General features: G+C 49.5%; 3 protein-coding genes and 1 non-coding gene across 4 annotated transcripts; 2 read left to right on the top strand and 2 right to left on the bottom strand.

Annotated features, from left to right (window-relative positions):
- Window positions 1-7,281: 7,281 nt before the first annotated feature.
- J7337_008265 (uncharacterized protein) lies at window positions 7,282-10,166 on the bottom strand (the record flags this gene model as incomplete). Its single annotated transcript, XM_044825887.1, has 4 exons — window positions 7,282-7,456; window positions 7,967-9,441; window positions 9,510-10,085; window positions 10,143-10,166. The coding sequence occupies 4 exons, from the start codon at window positions 10,164-10,166 to the stop codon at window positions 7,282-7,284; spliced, it is 2,250 nt and encodes a 749-aa protein (XP_044678804.1).
- Window positions 10,167-11,955: 1,789 nt separating this feature from the next.
- Window positions 11,956-12,055, bottom strand: J7337_008264. Its single transcript has one exon. It is a non-coding gene; the product is annotated as a tRNA-Ala (tRNA).
- Window positions 12,056-15,799: 3,744 nt separating this feature from the next.
- On the top strand, window positions 15,800-19,062 carry J7337_008263 (uncharacterized protein; the record flags this gene model as incomplete). Its single annotated transcript, XM_044825886.1, has 2 exons — window positions 15,800-16,206; window positions 16,260-19,062. The coding sequence occupies 2 exons, from the start codon at window positions 15,800-15,802 to the stop codon at window positions 19,060-19,062; spliced, it is 3,210 nt and encodes a 1,069-aa protein (XP_044678803.1).
- A 2,893-nt stretch (window positions 19,063-21,955) lies between these two features.
- Window positions 21,956-23,050, top strand: J7337_008262 (uncharacterized protein; the record flags this gene model as incomplete). Its single annotated transcript, XM_044825885.1, has 1 exon — window positions 21,956-23,050. One exon carries the CDS (start codon window positions 21,956-21,958, stop codon window positions 23,048-23,050), a length of 1,095 nt encoding a protein of 364 aa, XP_044678802.1.
- Between the last annotated feature and the right edge of the window lie 883 nt (window positions 23,051-23,933).

Genomic DNA, 23,933 nt, shown 5'->3' with positions numbered 1-23,933 from the left:
AAGTCACGAGCAATGTATTATAAAGCTTGGAAAGGCACGAGCTGTTGAAGCTGTGGGGGTAGCAAGGGATTTATGGTTTTCGAGGACTAGTAATAGGGTGTAAATGGACGGAGGAGGCCCAGGAAGGGTAAAATCAAGGGGTCGAGGAACAAAGTATGGGTATTGCTCAAAGACAAGACAGGTACGCAATACCCTGAGTCCCTGACACAAGGATGATGCTCCCGTTCAGTCGATGATCAGTAGCGTGCACAACCTAACGTAGTCTCGGTGGGCATGCCAGGGCCCAACGGTGGTAGCGTAAGACCTGTCATATCGACTACCTGAGAGTCTTCAAGCTGTCATTGCTTGCCAGGGAGGTGCCAGGCGCCGCCCTTGAGCAGGACTGTGGGCCATATCGAGGGGGGCGGGGTCTTCTTTGTTTGGATCTTTTCCTTTGATCTGTTCCTGAACCTCGAAGTTGGTGCTTGTTACGGAGTACAGGGATCAAATATGTTGTCCTGCATTCGGTCAGTAACAAGAGAAGACATTGTAGAACGAACAAGTCAAAGGCGGCATCATTTTTCTGCCACTTCTGTATTACAACATCTGTTCACGTTCACAACCGTTCATAAAAGTGATTTTTTGGACCAGCTGAAAACCGAACTGAACTGGCAATGTGAGAGAAATGCTCTTTTTTTTTTTTTAGCGGCGAAGGAGATATTGACCGGGCCGGCGGTTGAGCCATTGATTGGCCAGGATATGGGGGGTGTGACGGACTGGCGTTAACAGAGAAAAGCAAAGTTGTGACTGCTCGTCTTCAAGAGGGTCACGATGACAAGGAGCCCACGGTGCTGACTTGCTCCATAACTTGAATTAGGATCAAGACCAGGGGATTTGCTCGAGCCGCTTGGCTTGGCTCTCAGGTAGAGACACCCTGAGGCATGCTAGATGATGGCCTGTTAAGCTGGGCCGAGTGGACGAACAACATGACAAGATTCGCACAGAGTCTGTGCGCCATGCAAAGGTGGTGAATCTGAAGATCCCATGGGAAATTCCCCTAAGAACGCGATCTAAGCCCCCAGTCGCGCGCACCCACCATCAATCCACCACCACGGACCACGGACCAACCCCAGGACTTGGCGGGCACCAGGGCTCTGGAATGACGGATCCTCGTCACTCTTCATTTTGTAAATTCAAGCTCAGAACAGCCGCACCCATCCATCCATCCGATCAGATGCCGCGCCAGGGCCGGCTCAATGCCCCCCTACCTTTGAAAGCTGGAACGATCGCCAGTGCGTCAAGCTATCTCAACGACCAGCTGGAGCTGGCGTAAAATTGTAGAGGGGTATTGGTCAAGCGTCCACAGTCCCACTCAGAATTCTCTCAAGGCATTGCTTTGTGCTCCACTTGCCTCTTCCTGTGAGAGAATCTTTTTTGCCTGATGGATCCGGAGCCGAAAATCATCGGGTTCGTAGACACACTTGATGCTAGAGAAAGCTTTTGAAAGTTTGCATAGGTAGACTATGTATTGTTTGTTATCTCGAGTGTCAGGTCGAGGAGTGTCTTGGCAAGGAAGTTTTGGTCCTCAGCTATACGAGTTGTTCGTTCCCATGCGAGCCACATAAATCTCACGTCATAGTCCCGACTCGTGCACGTTCATAGACAAACCCAGCCTAAATAATATGGAGGGCAGACCATTAGTTGGGGTCCTGAAAGACCGGCCTGAGATGGAGTGAAGAGTAACGGGGACAGTGGGGTTCACGAACCTGCGGATAATCCAGGTCCAGGTCCCTTAAGTCTCAGGCTCAGTTTTCCAAGAAGCAACGGGACCCAATGTACAGAGTAGGATTCGACGCTCCAGGATATCTTACCAATCGGCCATCCTTGATGCTTGTCGGGGATGTCGTTGTCGAAGTGAGTGGTTTCTCCCTCTCGTGAAGACGAGATGGATGGGAAGGCTGGTGTTGCGATTGGTTCGCTGCCTACTGAGGACGCTGTCAAAAGTTTTGCCTCGACCCCCTGCTCAGTAAAAAAGAGCTTTACCAATAAAGGCTAGTTTGGCACCTCAGTACATCAGCCTTATCTTATCAGCCCTAAAAGCTCCATAGCTTATGCCCTAAAATCCACTATAACTGTTAACTATAGCGCTTACTATAGAGGCCTCTTGTACCCTAAGGTACCGACAGGGGTTATCCCTGCTAGTACAGCTAATCTTGACAGGGGGCCGGGACAAAACTTTTGACCGCGTCCTCTGTACCAGGTTTGATCTTGCCCTGCCTGGTCCTGCATTGCATAAGGTACTGTCAGGCTGAATCTTGATCGGCATCTGACCCGCCAAGTGCCGCAGCTTGCCTACATACCAAGGTAGCCAGCCATAATATAGGTAGATCCGGTTACGGTGCAGATAGAGGCTGCTTATCTCGGCTGTATGTTGGGTAGCCTCATTTGGAGCTGAACATAATTGTGCAGATTTGGCGGGATTCTTTTTATGGGTTTTTTGATGATTAAGCGGCAGTTTTACTGATCTATCAACTATTCGAATAGGACGTGCCTCGAACATATCATGCTGCAACGAGTCTGCCCAGTCGAATATATCCCTTCTTATCCAAGGAAGGCTTACATATACAAGTGAGTGCCGTCATCCAGCGCTAGTCTCATGACTTCTATGAAAATGGTAAAAATGCGAGAAATAGTCCAAGTACAGAAGACTTTAGCTTATTTCCACGAGTGGTGTTTGTGGAAAAGCTCCCCGTGGTTTTTAGGTCATTGTATGTAGTTCTTGAGAATGGAAGCTCTAGAACTCTTCCAGTAACATATCAATATCGTCGTGGTCCTGTCATCGTTGGTGTGAGCGGCCCCCCCACTAACTACTAGCTGGGCTAGCCTAGGTTAAGCGCAGCTTCATGTCACGGCTGAAATCCAACGTATGTATTGACTCAAACAATGGTTTTAAGCACAAGTTTGGGGTTCTACGACTCGTAAATGGGCAAGGCTTCCTTGAAAGGATGAGGCCAGATTCTCCAACCTGTCGAGGTAGAGCTCAAGGAACCTTAGTAGTTACTAACCCATGAAGTGTTGGATTTGTGCAAGGTGCTAAACATGCTCCCATACCTAGGCGGGTAGACATGGCAGGGGTGCCCTTGAAAACTGCGCAGCCAAAGATACATCTATGATCTCCCCTGCTTGCTGTAGGTAGCGTAGCCCCTCGTAGGTCTTCATAACCCCTCCTCCAATCGACCTCGATTGAGAATCGATCTCATCTCGGCTTCTCTAGTCTTGAACTCAAACTCAATTTTAGTTGAGATCTTCCTTCTCCATTCCCTTGCCCTGTACTCTATACTGATTTGGCTATTTCCGTTCCGTTGGCAATGCACAAGTACCGATTTTCGCAACAGTGAGCGATATTGCCCTCACTAATTGAGCTGATGGCACCCTCGACGCTAATAAAGTTCGAGGTGCACGCGAGCAATAGTTCCAACGGGGAATTGCTTTTTTACAGACAGTCTCAGCCCTGACGCCATTAACTTTGCATAGACTACAGAGTTGGATTTTTACCATATAAAGCGCCAGCGGTATACCTAGGTACCTAAAATATGGATTCAACGACCTCAACCAATATGGATTCAAGGTATGTGAGGTGCCTATCAAAACCTATCTCGTTGGCCACGATCGCTGTCGCACCCCCAGGCAAGCCACGATCGATCCGCTTCCATGGGGGGTGTGATGAAAGCTATATTAGCTGTCGCTGTGAAATTCAACAGTTGCGTTCGTTTTTTCTTTTGGGTGTTCACGTTAATTCGTCCTTTTCGCCATGGCTCTCTTGATCTGTATCCTTGTGAATCCTTTGATAGCTGGGTCGTTTTTACTCCAGTACGGCTGACATACATGGATTATCTCTCGTGACGTTGGCCGCAACAGACCAGACAATGCAGTACTCGAAACAAAATCTACAGGCACACGCAACTGCATGCGCCACTTCCGGAGTCGATCGATCTCCATAAGAACTGATTGATGTACTTGGCTACTTGCTCACCGGTTCAGTCCATAGAACATCAGTGCCAGAAACACTCGACTTGGTGTTACAAATCGTTTCAACGCTGGGTGTTTTTCCAAATGACTCACCGCTAGAGACTTGACAGATTCAGGAGCTGATCTCCGATCCAGCTGAAAAGTACCAAAGATTGGCTAATTGGGTGCTCTCGATGTCCGGCCATCGACTGTTTACTAGAGGATTTTCACGCGTATAGCGTATAACAGCCGAATCGGACTTTACTTTTGTCGACGCATGCATGGTCTTGACGCGTATAGCTGAATTGTATAACACCTGTCCTCCCTCCTTACCTACTAACCCAGCTACTTTAGCTTTCGACTTCATATTGCTTTTTCGTGCTCCACTCCGTGTCTACCTGCACGTTGGTCCTTTGCCAGTCAGTGCGAAAATGACCAATCCTTAATGGAGAATATCGTTTCCGACAGGTGTGCCCAGCCAGCCGCAAACGTGTCATGCCATAACTATTCTCCTTTACGAACCCCTTGAGTCGAGCCTGAGCAATTTTTGTGTGCTACCGCGGCATACTGCAAGTGTTTTAGGTTAGCTCACTGGCACTCACAGCCATCCACCATACAACCTCGAGTGCTATAAGGTTATGCGTAGAATGTAAGGAATCAAACAAAATCCTTGCTTGCTGCAAGCGTTTAGTAATTCGCCTAGGGGCGGGGGTACACCTGAAACTGTCTTACACCGTTTATCAACTTTTGTCTCGTGTTTTCGTCCCTACAGTACCTAGACACGGAAGTGGCTTCTACCCTGCGCGTCCTCACTCCGTTCAAGGATGCACCTACGCAGTAGACTGGTCGTTGACCCCCCACTCCAAAGCAGGGCTTAGGTGCGTCAGTTAAACCTGGGCAAAGTCGTCATTTTTGGTCAAGATAACCCAACAACCAAGGATCGTAACGACTCCACACCACCGTAGCCACAGGTATGCCTTATCACGGGACCGTTGAGACTGCAGCCACAAATCAATATCAAAGACTAGCTCCCTAGAATGCCACAGCTAGACCCATAAAGCTCTTCCCTTACTGAGACAAGCCCGTTGAACCTCGCATGAGATGTAGCATGCACTGTATTGTGGAAAGGGAGGAACCTCAGCCACGATATGGAAAGTTCGGGCATTTGATACGATGGAGCGTGGACCAACAGCCTCTCCAATCCATATCGAAGGGTTGAGTGTGGAACGTGTTGACCTAAAAGCCTCTCACGACTACGAAGTACATGCATGTACAGCACTGGACGAAGGACATAATCAATTGTCAGTGCGTGTTTCGTTGTGATTGCAACTACCTAGGAGGACAATGTCCGACATTTTGAAGGGTCTGCAACAGGCATGGACAACTGCATTTAGCTGCTCAATGACAGGTCAACTACTTTGAGAAACATTCAAATAACTTGGAACACGATAGGTCCAGGCTCTGTCGTTTGTGGTCAGTCGACTGAGACTATTTTGTCCAGACATCAACTTCTGTCACTGTAAGCAAAGGACACGACACGGCGCATATCCCACTCTACAGTTGAGAAGGAAACATGTGTAGTCCGAGTCAAGCCTAGTTTGCGATGGACAGATCGGGCCACGGCGCAACGAGATGCATAGAATCTAGGGTAGCGTTATGCTGTTCGAGTATTTAGGCCAGTGGCAGGTAGCGAACCTTGTGCACCAGGCCCATCGTGCCTCTCTGCCACCAACAGCCACCCGGCAGACTGGCCGCATCCACGGAGTAGCCGCGGCGACTATCGATCTTGTCCCCATGGGCCTGCATATGGTTATCTCTACTGTATGTACCTGTGCTCAACTCGCCTCCAGATGAACTAAACTAGTACCGCTTGTGCCCGATTGGAATTCCCGGTCTCTGCAGCCCTTCAGGACATTAAGTAGATTGGAAGATATGCAAGTTGAATGCATGACCACATGGCAATACTTGCACAATCTCTCGCTCCCATACTCCCAGACTTAACTTACATATGCATTGAGAGTGCGAGCGTCTAGCTCTCGGGGCTGCCATTATCACCATGGTCAATACTATAGCCTCGAAGTTCTTCAAGGTGGATAGTGTCTAGAACTCATAAAATACTGACCATCCTTTGTAACCAAGAGACCACCGCACGAGTCAGGCTTAGTACCATAGACTAAACATATACCTACTGCATCTCATCTGATGAACGATTAATAAGGATCCTCCCACCGCGCTAGGGATCCCGAGGACAGGAGGGAGGGGCGCACGGGTAACACCAGTGGCATGTTGAGGGTGAGCAGTATCGTTACTACTTTTACTACCGTATGTATACTGTTGGCAGCCGGACATCTCAGCACTTCGACACTAGTCAATCAACGACTCGGCCATGCTTATTTCCTCGTCAGGCCAGAGTACCTAGAATGCCCAGGGTGCTGAACTCACAATGGCAGAAAGTTCCCAAAGAGGTTTTGACTTGCATAGCAGCGAACTGTGAAGCTGCTCTTTTCTGGACAACTGGACGAGTAGGTTTCGAACAGAGCAAATTTCAATCAGTTCATGATGTGTGAGCGGGTAGTGTCCTCACAACGTGTATGCAGTAGTTTACTTGTAATGCATGATAAGTGCCGCCACGCTGGCACACCAAGCTCTTCACCAGGTGTTGTGCGTTCTTCATGCATGTAATTTCACTCGAGGCTGCAGCGCGCGACAAAGAACTATGCAGCCAACCTGGACCTCGTCCGAGCACTGCCATACGGGTGAACAAAGACGTTCTTCGACTGACAGATAGCCAGACGAGCAACGCCAATTCGTCTCAGCACTGACTACGGCAAACGGCGGTAGGCTTGAGGGCAGAGAGAAATGGCACAAAACATTCATTGCTCCTGGGTATCCCAAAACTCCTGTCTAAGAAATCTAACCAAAATCCCAGCTATATCATTATCAATTCAATGAAACACCACCACAGAAAACAAACGGGTGCCAGTTACTCAAACCCCCTTCGAGATGCGAGCTCATCTGCGTATACGATCCGGTCGTGATTTGACACATGTTCAGAAAGGCAAAAAGTGTCCAAAAGACTTGACGGAGCTAAACCTCAGGATGGCGAAAAGGAGATATGCTGCCAGCCAAAGACCTATGGTAAGTGTGTGACGCGGATCGTTGTAGACGATGTCGTAGTACTGTGCAGCATGTACGAAGTATCATCACAGCAGGGAGTTGCCACATTACACGAGTGATGCCCTTGGTATCTGAAGTACAGCATCATTCGCAAGGATGAACTATACGGGCTATCGATCAAACCAAGGTCTTCTCGATTTTGACCAGCAGCTTCCCACCAGGTACAACGCGGGGCTTCGAGTCCATGAGTCGGATGAATCGATAGCCGGGTCGCAGACGGTCTAGGCGAATGCAAGCCCAGGCAAGCAGTGGCGAGCTGCCAAGCTTGGCTGAATCGTCCTCGACCTTGAACCTAGGGAATTTTATTGAATTAGCACGATATGAAGCAAGAGTTGTTGACCAACAAGCTTTGCGTCCCGCCCCGCCCCGCTAGCTGGCGGATCTCAAGGATGGCGAAGTGAATGCCACGAGTCACCATCACGGTGCACCAGTATTGACCATACCAGCCTAGACAGTGTGGGAAACGACAAGTAGCAACCCGATGATCAAACATGATTAACCGTATTGGGACCTGCGATCTGCGTCTCGCTCAAACCGAACTGGAGGTCTGTGTCCTGGGGCAAAGGATGTCTTGGAAAGCAGCTGTTCCTTGATACCCAAGGAAGCCGATGGGCCACAGCTATTACCATAGGACAGAAAGGAGCTCACCGCCATAATGCAAGCTCTTTGACCGAAAAAGACTCACTGCAGTGTTTCAACGACACACTTGTGTGATTGGCAAGACACCGGAGACAATCCGAGAGCAGGAGGTGGGAGGGTGGGATACCGATACATGACAGAACTGAAAAAGTTGTCCACTAACCTGATGAAACTGAGCTCTTCGACCACCTTGGGAATGTTCAAGAACTGGAGGGTCGAGCCGTGGGGGCCGAAATCGGGATGATCCGTCTTACCAACGTCTGTTTTATCTTTGTACTTGTGCTCCTGCACATATGCGTCACGTTCAGCATCGGTTGGCTTGTCGACATGCAGCTCTGCCTTTATCAACGGCCTTAAGGTGCTGGCTGAGCGGCCGGCGTCTGCTGCGTCGCCAGCTTGGATCGGAATGTGTTGTCCAGCAAAAACTGTGATCCTCAGATTCATGGTACGACCTGGTGTAGCTTCGCTCTGAGTCTCTGCAGATTTGTTTGAACTTTGATAACCCTCCGGTTTCAGAACCCAGCCCTTCTCATCTGCGAACATGCCTTCGTTGAGCATCATGCCTTCATCCAGATACTGCCAATTCATGGCGACCATCTGAACACCGCCACGCCAAAAGAGACTTGGGTCTGGATTTGAGCTATCGAACCTTCGACCTGCAGGGAAAGCGCGCATGAAGTATCCCTTGTTATGGGTAAACATGTCGCGATGCTGCTTTTGGTGAAGTTCTAGGATACGGTTCTCGCTGATAGAAAAAATGTGGGCAGGGATTTTGGCTTCCTTGGTTGCGAGACCCTTATAATGCTGACTGCGTGTGTACACAGCAAGTTTGCCAAGGTTCTCACATATCCGGACCTTGGAGCTGGTGTTCTTCTCGTGTGAAGGAAATGTGGTGTTAGAACCTGTCAGGGATGGTCCTGTGGACTGCGAGGGATGCTCATCCTCCGACCCTGATGCATCCTCGTCATGTGCGTAAATAGCAGGTAGATCCATAGTGCTAGGCGGCACCACGATCTTTGCAGGAGCCTTCTTGACCTTTACGAGAATTCTTTTTCGCAGCTCGCCCAACTTCGGGAGTTGCAGTCTCGGGCCAGTATCATCGAATGCCTTATCCACAAGCATCTCACCCCATTCCTCTTTCATGATTTTGACCATGACCTCTTGCTGGTCCTCGTCAGCGTGCACCTCTAGGCTGACTATAATTGGAAGGTCATTATCGATGAATGCAGACTCGCCAACGGCTCTGCACACCTCTCGAAACCCACACGGCGCAGTTAGAGTCCATCCATGTGTCACAATTGGCTCTTCTTTGGGGAACGACTGCCTTGTGCGTGGTGAAAGAGGTTTAGCAACTTCCAGACGATCTCCAGATTCTCGTGCCTCGAGTGGAACTTGATTCACACTCGATCGTGGGGAGGAATTTCGGCTTCCCAAGCTGGTACTGCGGGAGCGATTGGCGGTTTTGTCACCAAGATATCCTTCAACTTTGTCGATCACCGTGGTAGCGACATTGGGAAACGATTCTCCTGAGAGTCCACGCTTGTGGTCAACCTTGGCGGTTCTGCCTCTCGTTGTGGGAATAATTGTATCCCCATTCCACACATCAATCTCGATACAGCGGCATCCTCGAAGAAGAACCTATTGGCAACCAATGTCAGCTACTCAATCCTCGAAAATGCTTGCAGAGTTTCATCGAATAAACGTACTGTTCTGTATGCTTCAGGGGAGCTTCTGCTCAGTGAAGCCAGTTGATTTCCAACGAGATAGGTGTTGTGACTGCTGCTAATAAAGTAATTTGTGAGAGGTTTTGAGAGATCTTTTTCTGGCAAGGGCCCGGTGGCCTCCCATGAGAAATCAGTAACCCAGGTGTATTTGAAATCTCCCAAGGAATAATCCTCCTTAGCAAGTTCGCTCACGGCGCTCTCGCTCTCGCCCTGGACAGTTCGTAAGAAATCGGCAAACTTGTCTTTGGATAGTCGCGGCTCTGAACCGCAAAGGTCATAGTATGTACGGTCGAGGGCCTCGTGCATCTCAGTAGTAATATGAATGTCTGGTATATCGGGAATTGGCGCTTGCTGATCAGAACTGCGGCTCGAGCATTCGTCAATCGGTGGTTGTTTCTGTGCTACAGGCTGTTCCCAGCCGTACATGGGAGCTGGCGATGCGGCGGTCGTTAAACGAACCATGCCCTTGAGAGCACCTATGGCTTGGAAATTGGAGTTGCCAAAGATGGACATAGTACGGGCGCGGCGAGGTTTGTCGTCCTTTGCGCTACGGCGCCGCTGGAGTCTAATGTCAGTGGATACGATCAAGAGGTTTGAGATGCTGATATGGCTCACTATAAGGCCACAGAAGAGCGACATGGCGACGAGCTATAGTTCCCAGGGGCGAAATGGGGTTTGAAGCTGGCGATGTCGGCGACGGTTATATGGCAGAAACCATTGGAGCGAAGGGCTGCCCCGTTGGTCAACCAAGCATGAGAAAATTGCAAGCCCGGGACTCTGTTGCTTCGCAGTTGAGAATCGGTACCTTGAGTCCGGTCTTGTGAGCAGAGGTCCTTCGATTGAGTGTTGACAAGTAAGATGTGTTCGAAAGAAGGAGAAGAAAGGCAACAAAATGGATGGATTGGATGTCAGCACGCTTGTCTGATAGGCGATAAATTAATACGGCGGTCTCCCCGGTTCAGTAGCCAAGCTAGCAGCCGAGTCCAGGTCTCGTTAGCGTGCTGCAGCACAGCCCTAGGGGATGGGGTCGAGCAGGGGACGGGCTGAAAGAAGAATGGATACCGAGTCCCAGGGCTGGAAAAGATTTGGGCCATGGAGGCTTGGGGGCGAAGAGATGATTGGAGAGAGCGTAGTTGACTGTTTAGAGGAAGCAGGGCGACCGCACAGCATCATGGCCACGGCTGCTGTGTCCTCAAAGAGTGAGGATGACTGCGTGAAAACGATAGCAACGGCCTGATGGAATGGGGGCTGTGCCTTGCCATGTTGTGCTGTGCTGTGCTGTGTTGCGATGCCATGTGTTACTGTGCGCTGTATTGTATCAATGATGAGCCCTGCTATTTTCCAGATTAACAGATGCTTCATGCCAATTGATTGATCTGCCAAATTGGATCATTTGGGTGTTTCTATGCTCTACCAGCAGGCATAAAGCATTCCGAATTTGGATCCAATCGTTCAATGGGATTCAACGCCAGGCTCCGGGACGGTGCGGGTGGGGCTGGAATGGGCGCAGTCGCGAAGCATCATTGCTTAAGGTAAGCAGTGAGGTCATACGTTGGCCACATTCAATGACAGCGTGATTCACATCCCAAGGTTTTACTTACTCCAAGACTGTAGCAAATGCAGAAGTTATCTACAGAGACTGATGGGCTTTCGTGTATATCTCCAAAGTCAAGCGCATCATCCTCTGCAAAGCTGCACCGAGACCAAACGCTTTTGATCAAGCTGGTGAGGCTTGAGTTCATATAAACCCAACAATACTGCATGTTCAGCATCATGGGCTTCGGCAATGAATACGAGGAGCAAGTTCGAGCGTGGGGTTTCGAGCGGGTTTCCACCTGGAGCGATTCGCCGTAAGTCTTCTTTGCTATTGCGATTGTTTCTACAGACGATGGTTTCTGCAGCCTCTGCACGTCGCATATCCTTTCTAACACTTGGTTATAGAAACACTCACTATCCACCACACTCACACGCCGCTCTTACGACTCATCTAATTATCGAGGGCTCGATAACTCTTTGGTATCCGCAAGAGAAGGACAGTCAGAAGCAGGTATATGGCGTAGGGTCACGTATTGATGTTGATGCAGGAAGGGTTCATGAGGTCCAGGTGGGTGGAAGTGGGTGCACAATGGTGATAGGTGAATGAGAACAAGAGTGATCAGTTTCGCTTTTGCGTTGAGCTCTCAGACATGGCTTCGAACACAAGGTCACTGAGTTCATGGCTTAGGGTGGTTGTGCCTTCACATAGACACTGCTCTAGACAATGTGTATCAAGACTCAACAAGCATCTTACACTCTTTCAGGCTACATGCACGTCATGAATCAACAGGACGACGTATAGTCTTGGTGTATCATCTGCTGAGAGTTCTGGAATCATTTCGAGTGCTTGAGCAGCAAAAAGAGTCAGAGGATAGAACGTGACTATCATGGTTGGACGAACAGGGAATCGAACCCTGGACCACTCCCAGATGAAGGGTTGATGAGCAACGAAGCCATGCTAAGGGAGTATTATACCACTAAACCATTCGCCCGGAATTGTTGAGTTGCGGCTTCGAAGGATGCAATATTCGCGCTTGGCAAAGTGAACACTGCAAAGTTCCGTTCGTACTCCGTAGATTGGAGAGCGTCTGGCGTCAGTTGAGTATCCGGAACAGGTTGCATACATTACAGAAAGTCTGTGAGTAGGCTAGTAAGATGTGTCGCTAAGGAAATCACTGCTCCGGGTTCGTGTAGTCTTTGCATCCTCGAGAAGAAAACCGCTATGGGGAACGTCAAGAAGTGAGGAGGTTGGGTATGCATGTGAAGAACAATTGAGAGTTTGCTGACACGAATGTCACATCATAGGGTGTTGGATATTTCTGGAAAGGCGGGCCAATGGCACACCGCATGTGATAGGGTGTGTGAACTCTCATGTCGATCGCGGAGAATTCGATGGTAAGAGTTCGCGATTCCCATGTGGGTTTACTCTGCAAACATCATGCACTAGGAGTCTATGACTTGGTTTGATGATGTGATAATTGCGTCTTGTGTTAACCCCAATCTGTCAGCATACCATCCAGTGTCTGAGAGCCCTGATGTGAGAACGCAGTTTAGGGAGTTAGCTGAGCAACAGATGAAACGGTCAACACGGGTCGAAAGCAAAAAGCCATGATCAGACAAGTCCGCTTGTCATCTTGCATGTTAAATGAACCCATGTCGAATGTCCAGGATGGGACCCTGTCTATATCCGCTTGACTTGTCGGCCGATGGATGGATCATGGATAACCTTGAGCCGTAGCATTTCCCCACACTCCAGAGTCTCATTTCGTATACCATCCTCCGGAGTATATTGCTGTATTGAAGATTCGAAGTCAAGAGGTCGGACGTCATGCAGGACAGGTTGGGAATGTGGCTAGCTCTCGTTAATTAGACAACCACTATTAGAAACCAAGCATATCTATTAACTAGGTCTAATAAGTTTATCTTCGATGGCGGTCAGTCTTATCTGCAGAAAGCTCACAGCAAGGTGTCCAAAGTCGTTGAGTATCTAGTAGACCTCACCTTGCACGCCAATTTTTGAGGGGGTCGAAAGGGGCCTCGTAATGCATGCAATGCACGTTAGGATTTCTAAACTCTCGGCGGCATATGTCGGCCATGAAAGTCTGTTTGTCTTTATTCATGTTGACGTTGACATAAGTGCCAGAAACTACCAGTATACGTTGACTAGCGCGCTCATCAAGAGGGGAGGCTCAAAGACTATTTGGGTGATGCGTGAGTAATTGGCTGCAAGGCGTACGCGTGGATAAACAACAGAGTTTGGTGACACTTTAACCGTGACCAAGTTTTGAACTTGAATTTAACAAGTATCAGAATACCTTGATTTGAGTGATATAATACTGCCATTGTATGAATAGAATGCCTGGGTACCTATAGTAAGCGGATGGTGTCGGTCTGGCTTTGGTCTAGTTGGTTTATATGGCTTACCTTGCGGATTTGGAGCTTTCGCTCTCTCCAAAGAAGGTAGTTAGTACTAAAGTTGCCAGCCTACCTAGCCAGCTAACCCTTTAGGTTACCTGAGCTAGCCCGATGTACCATAGGTATCTATGGGTATCGTACGTTGAGTGATGGATCCCATTTGAAACGCTCCGGTAGAGGTGGTAGGTGCTTTGGGTTATGTTGTGCTATGCGGGCTGCTTTCGGTCTTGGTGGAGCATTGCTATTCAACATGATGAGATGACGGCATGGGGAAATCATGATGCAGCCATTTCGTATCGCATCGTATTGTGTTGGGTGTAAGTCATGGAGCGCGTCGGTCTCCATTCTACAACATGCCGACTCCGATGATACAGCATCAGCATCGCATCGTATCCACGAGGAGGGCGCTCAGACGGCTTGCGTGTTTCGTCCTATGCGAGTTCTGGAGCTGACAATGACAATTGCAGCCGAGTCGGGTCGAGTCAAGAATAGGTTATATCCACAGCCCTCGATCTGTAACGCTGCAGCTCAGCCTCTAGTTGGACAACATCATGTCAGCTCTTGGTTGGGTGGCCTCGACCGACATCGAGATTGATTTGAGCAAGACGAGACAAAAGAAACAGGTTCAGAAAAGAGGCTTGAGGTTCCGAGAGAGAGGCCGACAGGGGGTGTGAGTGAATGCTCCCCGCAACTTTGCAAACAGCCCGCCGACCTGGACTGTAATAAGAAAAAACGGTACTGCCTATTCTATAGTGGACTTTATTGACCAATATGGATGAATGGGATGCTACGGATTCATGTTTGGCAGGATCGTCTGTGAGACGGATAAAACAAAGGAGCTGGCGGAAGTCGTCCAAGATGATGATTTACACAAGCATAATTTCGCGGATCATCATAGTGTGTGAAAATCCAAGACCTGATCGACCTGCCATCCCTAGAGGACACGACATCCATGTTCGCTTCGTTTGTTGCTGAGGTTGCATACATAGTTAATTGTAACTCAATTCTCGTAATCACTCCAGATGGGTGTGGTTGTTGGAAAGGGTACCTAGTGACGGTTCGAAGGCCACCTCATGGCGGAAACTCAATTATCCTACATACTACTTAGGTACCTATGTACTAACCTAGGGAGATAACCTCGATGATCGCTGAATAAGACTCGCTAAAATCAGCCTCTAACGCATAAACTGTGAGATGACTTTTTGTTATCTCCAGGCTTCAGAGATGCGTTGAAACCTTGGCGCCTCTGAATCGAGGACATTCTTCCGAAGTCGATTGCCCTCCCAACCAGTTGATTGGCTACTGGGCGGTTGCCGAAACGTGCAATCCAGTCCAATCGTATTAGGATCGGGAGTATCGATGGAGGTGCCTTGGCTAGTGCTACCTAGCTGCCTTAGCTCGTTCCCTTTGGTTCCTTAGCCTACCTAGGTAGCTTGGTGCTTGGTTCCTTGGTGGATGACCTTCTGGTGACCATTTGGTGTGTTCTGCTAAGACTGATAACCTCCAAGCTCTCTAAGCTCCACTCTCTTCCCGTCATATCATAGCTCCTCTAGCTTACCATTAGTTTCTGCTCTCCAACATGGGAAACTTCAGAGTTCGTCTAATCCGGGAGTGACATGGACGCGCAGCTCCTCTTTTCTTGCATGTGTCCCCTCAGGATGTTACTCTTTTCATCACATCGCATCAGCACTATTCTCCGCTCTGCCTGCTCCCTTCAAGGCTGTGATCGCTTGTGCTGTGCTTTGCTGCTTGATGCGAGCGTCTCGCCTCGCCTCGTCCGGTCCCTGTCCAGTTTGGTATGGTTTGGTTATGGTCTCACCCCTCCCATGGATCTCATACCTCACCTCAACAACCAGGTTCTCCTTGTCCTTGCCCGGGAGTTCCCCTCATGCGACGCCGACTTTCCAAATCAACTCCGCCAAAAATGTCATGGATCTTTAAACTCGACTCCACCTCGTCCAACCTCCCCTCGCTCACTCTCTCTCTCTCTCTCGCTCTATCTTATTCTCTTCTATTCTCATATCATCGAGCTTCTTTCTTATTCTCAGTCCTCTTCCTAGATCATAGACTAAGCAATCAACAAACTTTACGAATACATACTCCTCCACCCTGTATATCGCGAAGCTTCGCTTCAATTCCATCCTTCCTCGCGGCTGAATAGAAAGACGGGATAATTCGTGTTTGACGGCATGGAGGCGTTTATGTACCAGTGAACGGTCGTTTCTGCTTGTTGGGGCATCTCACAAGCTCACTTACGAGCAACCAACCTCCTCTCCTCCCGATATCATCTCACGAGCAAGGAGTTGAACCAGTTTGGCCCAATGGGCAATGAACTATCCGCCGAATCCCCTCGCGGGCATCGGAAACTATCCAAGCCACCTCACTGCAGCCAGGCATCTGCAGCTGGTCTGCCATACACTGCTACTGCTGTGACACCCCATCGTGAGCACTTCTCCAACTCGTATCTGGTCGGATCGCTGCCGCCTGCTCCCAATAAGGCTTCTACAACGAGAAGAGTGGCGCCTGGGCTCGGTATAGCCGTCCCAGCTGGTGACGCTTCCAGTCCTGTACAATCACCTACATGTAGAGACCCCATGCGCGATTCGAAATCGCGTACGCGGTCTATCCAGTCAGAGCAGTCTCCTATACTGCCAGCTTTCGTCAACAGCTCCAGGACCAGCTCTATTGCTCAGGACAGCAGCTACCGCACACTGGCGCGCGCTGATAGGTTTGTGCAACATGTCTCCATGTCGATAAATAGAGCTAAATGCCTGGAAATAGCATGCCTGTTGCAGTACGGCGTGGCTCTGCAAGCTACGATACGAGAGCTGCTGAGGCCAAGAAGCTTCTCAATGCAAAGGAGAAGCTCCCAAGCGAGCCCATCAACTCCAAGTCCAATAAGCATTCTAATGAGACTAGTCAGGATGTGACGGATGATACCAACAACGCCACCCAATCTGCAGGTTCGTCCATTAGCAGAACAAATTCAGACGTCTCTTTTTACATGCCAATGCGCCGCCGCTCAGTCGCTCAAACTCCCGGCATAGCAACCAGAGCTCATCATTCCAACCCCCCAGTCTCGGCCAAGTCAAGTTTCCGCAAGAGTCTTCCAGCTACGCCTTCTCAGTCCAGGCACAATTCGATAGAATCTGGCATGGCAAGACGCATGTCAATGCCGACAACAATCCCTTCCCAGGCGCAATCCACGGTCCGAGCCGTAACGCCGGTCGAAGCTGACTATAAACAGCTAGGTGGTATGAAGTTTGGATCCCTACGCATCACAAACGGGGCCCCTGGAACTTCTCCAATGCCTGAGGATGACGTCAAACAGCAAGGGGCTTCTGAATCGGCACTAGCAATCCCTCGTGCGGAATACTTTCATGAGCAAGCCAATAACCCACTCAGACTGATGAATCAGGGCTCGACCATGACAGAGACCAATGAGTTAATGACGGGTGAGAAGACACCTACTTCTCGAGTCGCGAGCTGTGTTACCGAGTGCTCGAGCGATGCGGAAAAATCTAGAACAGGCGATTGCGGAATGTCTGGGAACGGGAATGCTGTCTCATTTCCGGTTGCTGAGGTTCTGGACGTAAGGGAAGACCCAAATGCAAAGCCCGACCCCAAGAAAATGCAACTTGGACTCGAAAACAAAATGCTTAAAGGGTTGTCAAGATCTGATAGTGGCTTCATTCCAAGTCCTTCATCGGAGAAAACCCAACGCTCTGCGTCTCGAGTCGACAGTGGTTACAGTTCCAATGTCTCTCTCCGATCATTGCCCAGCCTAAGATCCGGTGTCACGGACAAGAACACCATGGCCTCCGAAAAGCTTGATGTGGACATGTCCGGGATGTGTTCGCCTTCGGATTCGAATTCGACCCGAACTTCTTCTTTAGTACCTTCTCAGACACGTAACCGACTGCCTATCCACCTCGAGGTCCCGTTGTCATCGACAGATGATGATACCTCTTCGACTTGTCCAGCGAGTCCCTCGAGCCCTGCTAGTCGTCCGTTCTCGCCATTTAGTCGTGGTAGCCGCATGCGCCTCTCTTCGTTGAAATCAAACAAGAGTTTCGAACCAAGGGTGTCGAACACTACGACAGCGCCGATCGTCTTTTCCACAGGAGACTTTCAGGAACAGCGACCTCCGCCAGCCGCAGACGTCAGTCGTGGTAGCAGTAAGATATACAGGTTCCTGAATGGCTCTCGCAAGAAGGGATCCCTAAAGAAAAAAGTGACTACAATCGAACAGGATGTCACTGCCGATCCTTTAGGACTAAAGACAGGCTCCATACCTAAACCCAACCGACCTGCGCTTCGAAAGGAGCCGAGCAAGGACACTCTGCATACTATCATGAGTGTTGGGAGCCAGGATGCGATCGGTGGTACAAGACGCGGGGAGGACGTAGCGCGAGGGGTCAAAAAGACCGTTGGCAAGAAGATATCTCGACGTCAATCGTGGCGCCAATCCATTGCTCATTTATTTGGTTCACGAAGCGCAGACGCCAGCCCTGCCTTGAGTCCCATACCTGAGCCTGAGCCCACACCAAGGCGCCCATCAACTGCTATGGAGCTTACTTCTCGTTCTTTCAATGCGGCTCCCGGCCCTCGAGCTGTGAGCTCATGGTCATCTCGCCCAGCACCAAGAAAGGCTTCCAGTAGCTCTGATAGCTTAGCTCCAGAGACCCGGAAGATGGTTAATCAGTCAAGCATACAGGAGAGCCGCGACAAGCCAGAGCTAGCCCATCTTCGCACGAATGTTTCCGCACTTAACTTGTCAGCGAAACGTCGATCATCCCTGAGTTCATCTGCGCTTGAGATGGATCAGACGCTGCGAACAAAGACCTCACCGCCTGTGAGTATGCAGAATCGAGGCAGTAAGCCTCCCAAAGCAAAGTCACAGGCACAAAACCGAGCCATGACACCTTCTTTTCCCATTCACTCCCGTCCGAGCGCTAGTCGTCGACTCTCGTTACCCCAAGATTATGGTCGAATTACACCACACAGCCGTCAGATCTCGCATGGCCGTACCGAGTCACGCAGCTCCAGTCGAGGCATGGCCATGAGTCCTACCGCGGGGTTAAGCTCCCAGCAAGTCAATGCTGTTCAACACTCGAGAGTTTTGTCATACTCCAGTAATGGCACGCAACAGAGTGGTCCTGCTGCCCAACAAGTCAAGCATCACCGGCGAGTATCAGCACCTGCGCAGCCGTACCAAATCGCCAACATGCCGCGTTCTCGGAGCAGCACTACACTTATACAGATACAGCAGCAACAGATGCTACAGCAACACCAACAACGACGGCCTCGAACATCTGTCCAATCATGGGCTCCAATGGATATGCACAGCCTCAATCAGCAACTGCAGCAGAACTACATGATGCAGAATCAAGCGCTTGTCTATGGTGCACCGAACATGGTTCAACAATACCCAAACATCTACGTTACAAGCCCAGTCCCAAATCATCATGTGCACGGTAGGCAGGGTTCCCAGGGAGGGATATACGTCCAAGATCCCCCTTTTCGGGTCCTTCACAGCTATAACTCCCCAGCATATCGAAACGTTCCTATATGGAGCCAGTAGCTCAGAGCCTCAACAGCTGGCTCGCCTACTTCTTTGATTTCATCGAGATACCATATATGATGAAAATGGTTTACAATTTCATTGATTCTTTTACTGCTTGGCGTTCTCGGGTAAAGGCAGCCTTTCCTTGGAGTACTGGAATTGGCCCACAGCGTCCACACGCATTCCTTCGTTCATTCATTTAATCAGTCACACACTGTCTTTCATTCTAAGAAATTGCATGTACATTCTTATGATCATGTGGAAAGTGTTATCAGACTTGACAGCTACACCTTCCAGGGCTGGAGCTTGTATTGATCTTGGTAATTTGTTGTTGAAAAGCATGATCTCTCTAGGCGATGTATGATTCAATATGCTAGCCTTACTATCTCACAGCGCATCGTTAACCCGTACAGGGCGAGGTTTCGATGGCAATGCAATTTTCATAGTGCAATACTATTTAATTAATGACTTGGTGTCTCTGCTTCTCCGTTGAGACCACTTGACTATCGTGTGTATGAACTAGTCCGAATAACCTCATGACAGACGGTAGACTGAGCTGGTTCACTCTTCCTACGCGTGCCCATCTAGTACTTGCTTAGCCCTGCTTCTTGTGGGTATGACCTGGAAGGCTATGGCTAGGAGATAGGGGTCGAAGAAAAGGATTAGTTGGGCTGATATTAAGCATCCCCATGATTCCCGACACAGCCTCACACAGATCGACAAAAGGATCCAGCTAGAGTGACGTAACATTCAACGACACGTTACTGCCCGACTCTCGATATGAAACAAATCAACAGACGAGACCACGAGAAAGGATCTGAGTGGTGGATGAGACTTCGTTTATAGGAAGCGAGGTTGGCGATACAGTATTTGCACTGGTCTGACTATCAACAAAGCGTGACTACATAGCAAAAAAATCCTTCACACCATCATACATAAGCAAGGAGGAACTTGATGACAGGGTACGCCTCCACACGGAACCAAGTAGGGCCACAGGGGCAGATGCCTTAGGAACACTACCACGATTCTCAGACAGTTGTCGTTTTAGTACGTGGGGGGGGGGGGGGGGGGGGGGGGTAGCATGATGCTGTAAATTGAGAAGAAGAGATAACCTTGACAACATGTCGTAGAAGGTGGGTTTCTCATGGCTATAAGATCATCTGGGAAGCAATAGCATGACGACAATGGAGACGGATAAAAAGCCCAAGAGCGAAAGAATAGGTAGATATCTTCCTCCAGGTATGATTGGCGATCCGGGAAGACGGGGAGTTTTTGGCATGGCGTTCCGGGGGGATCAGGTTCTTTGGTGGGTCGATGCTATTTTTGAATGGGAACGTATCTTTTTAGGGGACATCCCATGCATCCATGCGTGATGCCCGTTTCCCCATCGGACGACGCCAGCCTCCCATTTATTGCTCCGTCTTTGATCCCCCAGACAATGATAGAGTGGATAATCACTTGATGGAGACAATACTGCAATTTCGTTGACAAGACCCTGAAGATGAGCTATGTCATAGTAATGGGCCAGGACCTGGAGGGAGCCGTTTGTTGACGGCGTTTACATACTCTGTACGGATAGGCGTTTACTGACATGTGTTTGTCTCCATATGAGCAGTTGAGTGCAGAAGGGTGATGACGACGACTCCTAGAGGGTTGGTTGACAGGGGTGGGAGACCCATTCGAGATGGATGATATAGCCAGTTGATTTGAAAGCTGTGAAGAGTACAGAGTACCGCTGAGTAGATTAAGGTGAGCCAAAAAAGGGTTTATGAAGGAACCAATTCGAAGTGGAGGAGTCGGGAATGTCTCATTCATCATACCAGTATGGTCGGTAAATACATGCCCAACTCGCGTCTCCCTGCCGGGAACAACAGCGCACCTGCATACCGGTATAAAAACAATTCTTATGTATCATTCAGGGGACCATGCAGAAAACAGAAACAATAGATCGCCCCAAAAACTGGCATAGACAGGCTCGTAGTGGAATCGGTTAGTGACATCTACTGAGACGAAACGCTGGCTCTATTATGTGGCTTTCTGACTGAAGTTCCATATCGGCACGGGCAACCTTAAAAAAAAATCGCAAGTCCTCCACTGGTAAACCTAACCCAGCTTCGAGCATGGTCCAGACACGTCCGGATCAATGTGGCCGCGACCAACGGGCTGTCTGTTTCGGTTAGGTACCTAGGTGAGGTGGTCTTAGGCGGCTCTTTAGGTGAGGTTTTGGCGCATGTCACCCAAACGCAGCCGACCTTGACAGTGGCCTGCCCAGTCTGCTAGGGCAAGCACAGCCTCCATCCAGTACCACCGGATCCATGCAGGCAAATACGAGAAGACCTCACAGTCTCTGACCTATCTTTCCATCCATTCCATTCCATCCTTCCTTCAAGTTACCCATATTTTTTCTTTGTCTGCCTGCCCTTGTCCCTTTATAAGTCTCACCTCCCGTCAGTGCCGTCACACAACCTTTACTCTCGTGACTCCATCCACCTCCGTATTACTCACTCTCGCTTTTCTGTCTTTGTTATTTCCTCTATCGTTTAATTTAACATCGTATCCCAGCTCAGCCTTGGCTCGTCGATCTCACTCTCGCTCACGCAACTCATTTGGCATTAAACGATTCTATCTACTGCAGATACAGAAAAGTCTTGTTATTCTTCGTCTCACACCTATTCGTTCAGAGTCACAAACGACGATTTGACACAACTCTTGATCACGCATATCCGCATTCCTCACTTGGCTGTGTATCGCTCTGGAAGTTCGCGTCAGCGACCAGTTTAAAGCGCCATTACGTCTTCGTTCCCCTTAGTAGTTGCGAGCCAGGACGACAACCTCGACATATCTCAGCTGGCATATCCTGCTTACCCAATCAACCTTTCTTTTCGCGAAACACTCAACAAACTCGGTCGCCATGTACATGACACGCATTGTGAAGCTGCTAATGGTAGCTCTCGCCGTTGTCTGCGTCGCTCAGGCATCATGGATTGATCTCAACAAGATTCACTTGCGGGAGCGTCGACTCGTCCGCAGAGCGAGCCCAAGCCAGTCTGATGACTCCCAACCAAGCGCAACTGCACCTAACAGCAACCCTTCAGCTACTCAAGCAGACCCAGCATCCGATCCTGCTCCTACTGATGCAGCTGACCCTACCTCGGACGAATCTGCCAAAACCGACGCTGAGGCTACTCAGGCTACTAATGACCAAACGAAACCATCTGCCACTGATGCTGAGCCTACCAACAACGATTCCGCGAAGACAACCGCTGCTGAGGCCTCCCCCACAAACGCTTCTCCCACCAGCAAGCCTGCCGAAAAGTCTAGTGCTGCTGACACCAAGCCCTCCGAGACAGCCGCTGCCACACAATCTGAGGCTACCGACAACGTCGAGTCATCGGCTTCTGCCACTGACGCCAAAACCGCTGCTCAGTCCACAGCCAACTCCCCAGCAGCCACCAGCACCTCCAGCAACAATCAGAACAATGACGACACCAGTAGCACCGTCAGCGAGAACAACGATGAGGCTTCCAGCACTGCGGCCGAGAAGAACACACGAACTACCGCTAGGCCTGTGACCTCTACGCATGTCGCCGTCGTCACAAGGACAAACAGCGATGGCAATCTTGAGACCATGACCACTACCAGTGTGTCTACGTCAACACCTGGTCTGAGCGACGGTGATGACGACGGAAGCTCTTCAGGCATGTCGGCCAAGACCCGCAACACAGTCATTGGAGTTGTTGTTGGTATTGGTGGTGCAATTGTCGTTGGTGCACTCGGCCTCGTCGCCTGGCGAATTTGGGGACGCAAGAAGCACCAAGAAGAAGCCGATGGTCTCATGGACTTCAACGAGAACAATAGCCGTCCTAGCAGCAACGGCCCTTACCACAGCGTTGAGAAGACTGAGTACGGCAGTGTCGGGAGCTCAGGACCTCAACGCAGCCCATTCCAATCCACGCTGGACACTTATCACCAACCAACGCCCGTGAACGCCTCGTCCAACTTTTAACGACAGAGTCTCATAATCTCTTTGCATCATTGATAAAAGCATTCTCTTTTCCTTTATTTTCCACATATTCCACATCGAGGTCATAGGCGTTTCGGGCACGAATATTTTTTTCGCAGGGGGGTCATATAGAAAGTGCTGTACGAATTTGATAACGAAAGTCACGGCTGCAATCGTCTGAAGCAGCATATATCCCGGGGTCCCAGAACTTTGCGGTATTTGGGGCGCATCATTTACAGTATGCATGATCTAGTACACGGTTCCAGTTTTTGAGTTGTCTGGGCTTGATCATACTGCATATAACATATTCTTCTTCCCTCCCGCAGCCACGCCAATCATCTGCTACTTGATAGGATTGTTGTATGGAGAGACTCAATTAATAATATCTCAAGCCTGGCTTGTATAATGGGTTCTTGAAGTCGAGCATGAGTGAGGTAGATCTTTATGAGTGTACATGAGGCAATGTTCCTGCAAATATGCGATGAGGTTGACAATTGTTGATTCGACAGTGCCTTTATTGTCTCCAAGGTTGATACTAAAGGTTTTCTCCTGCGATGAAGGCTATGTCGTATGATACGCACTGTAGTGAGGGCTTTGCTCTCCCATATTGCTCGATCTGACGTCGTAGACTTCGTGGGGATTGCCTTGAGTAACCGATAGTGGTACAAAGCATCTGACTTCACATTATGAGCAACGAAAATACCACTTGCTTTCAGTAGTCGAGGGCCGTCCGAATATATCACACATTTTTTTCACGCTACACATCTAAGTTCGTTGCTTGTGTGGCATTATATTACCAATCACGGTTTAACGGCCACTAAGTTCCCGTATAAAGGTGGAACAGTGAAACCCTTGGTTGACCGTCTCCTGCTCATGCACCGTAAAT

Source organism: Fusarium musae, chromosome 6, assembly GCF_019915245.1.
Source record: "Fusarium musae strain F31 chromosome 6, whole genome shotgun sequence".
Lineage (NCBI taxonomy): Eukaryota > Fungi > Ascomycota > Sordariomycetes > Hypocreales > Nectriaceae > Fusarium > Fusarium musae.
The sequence above is the reverse complement of the archived record's forward strand: the minus strand, read 5'-3'. Positions and strand labels throughout refer to the sequence as shown.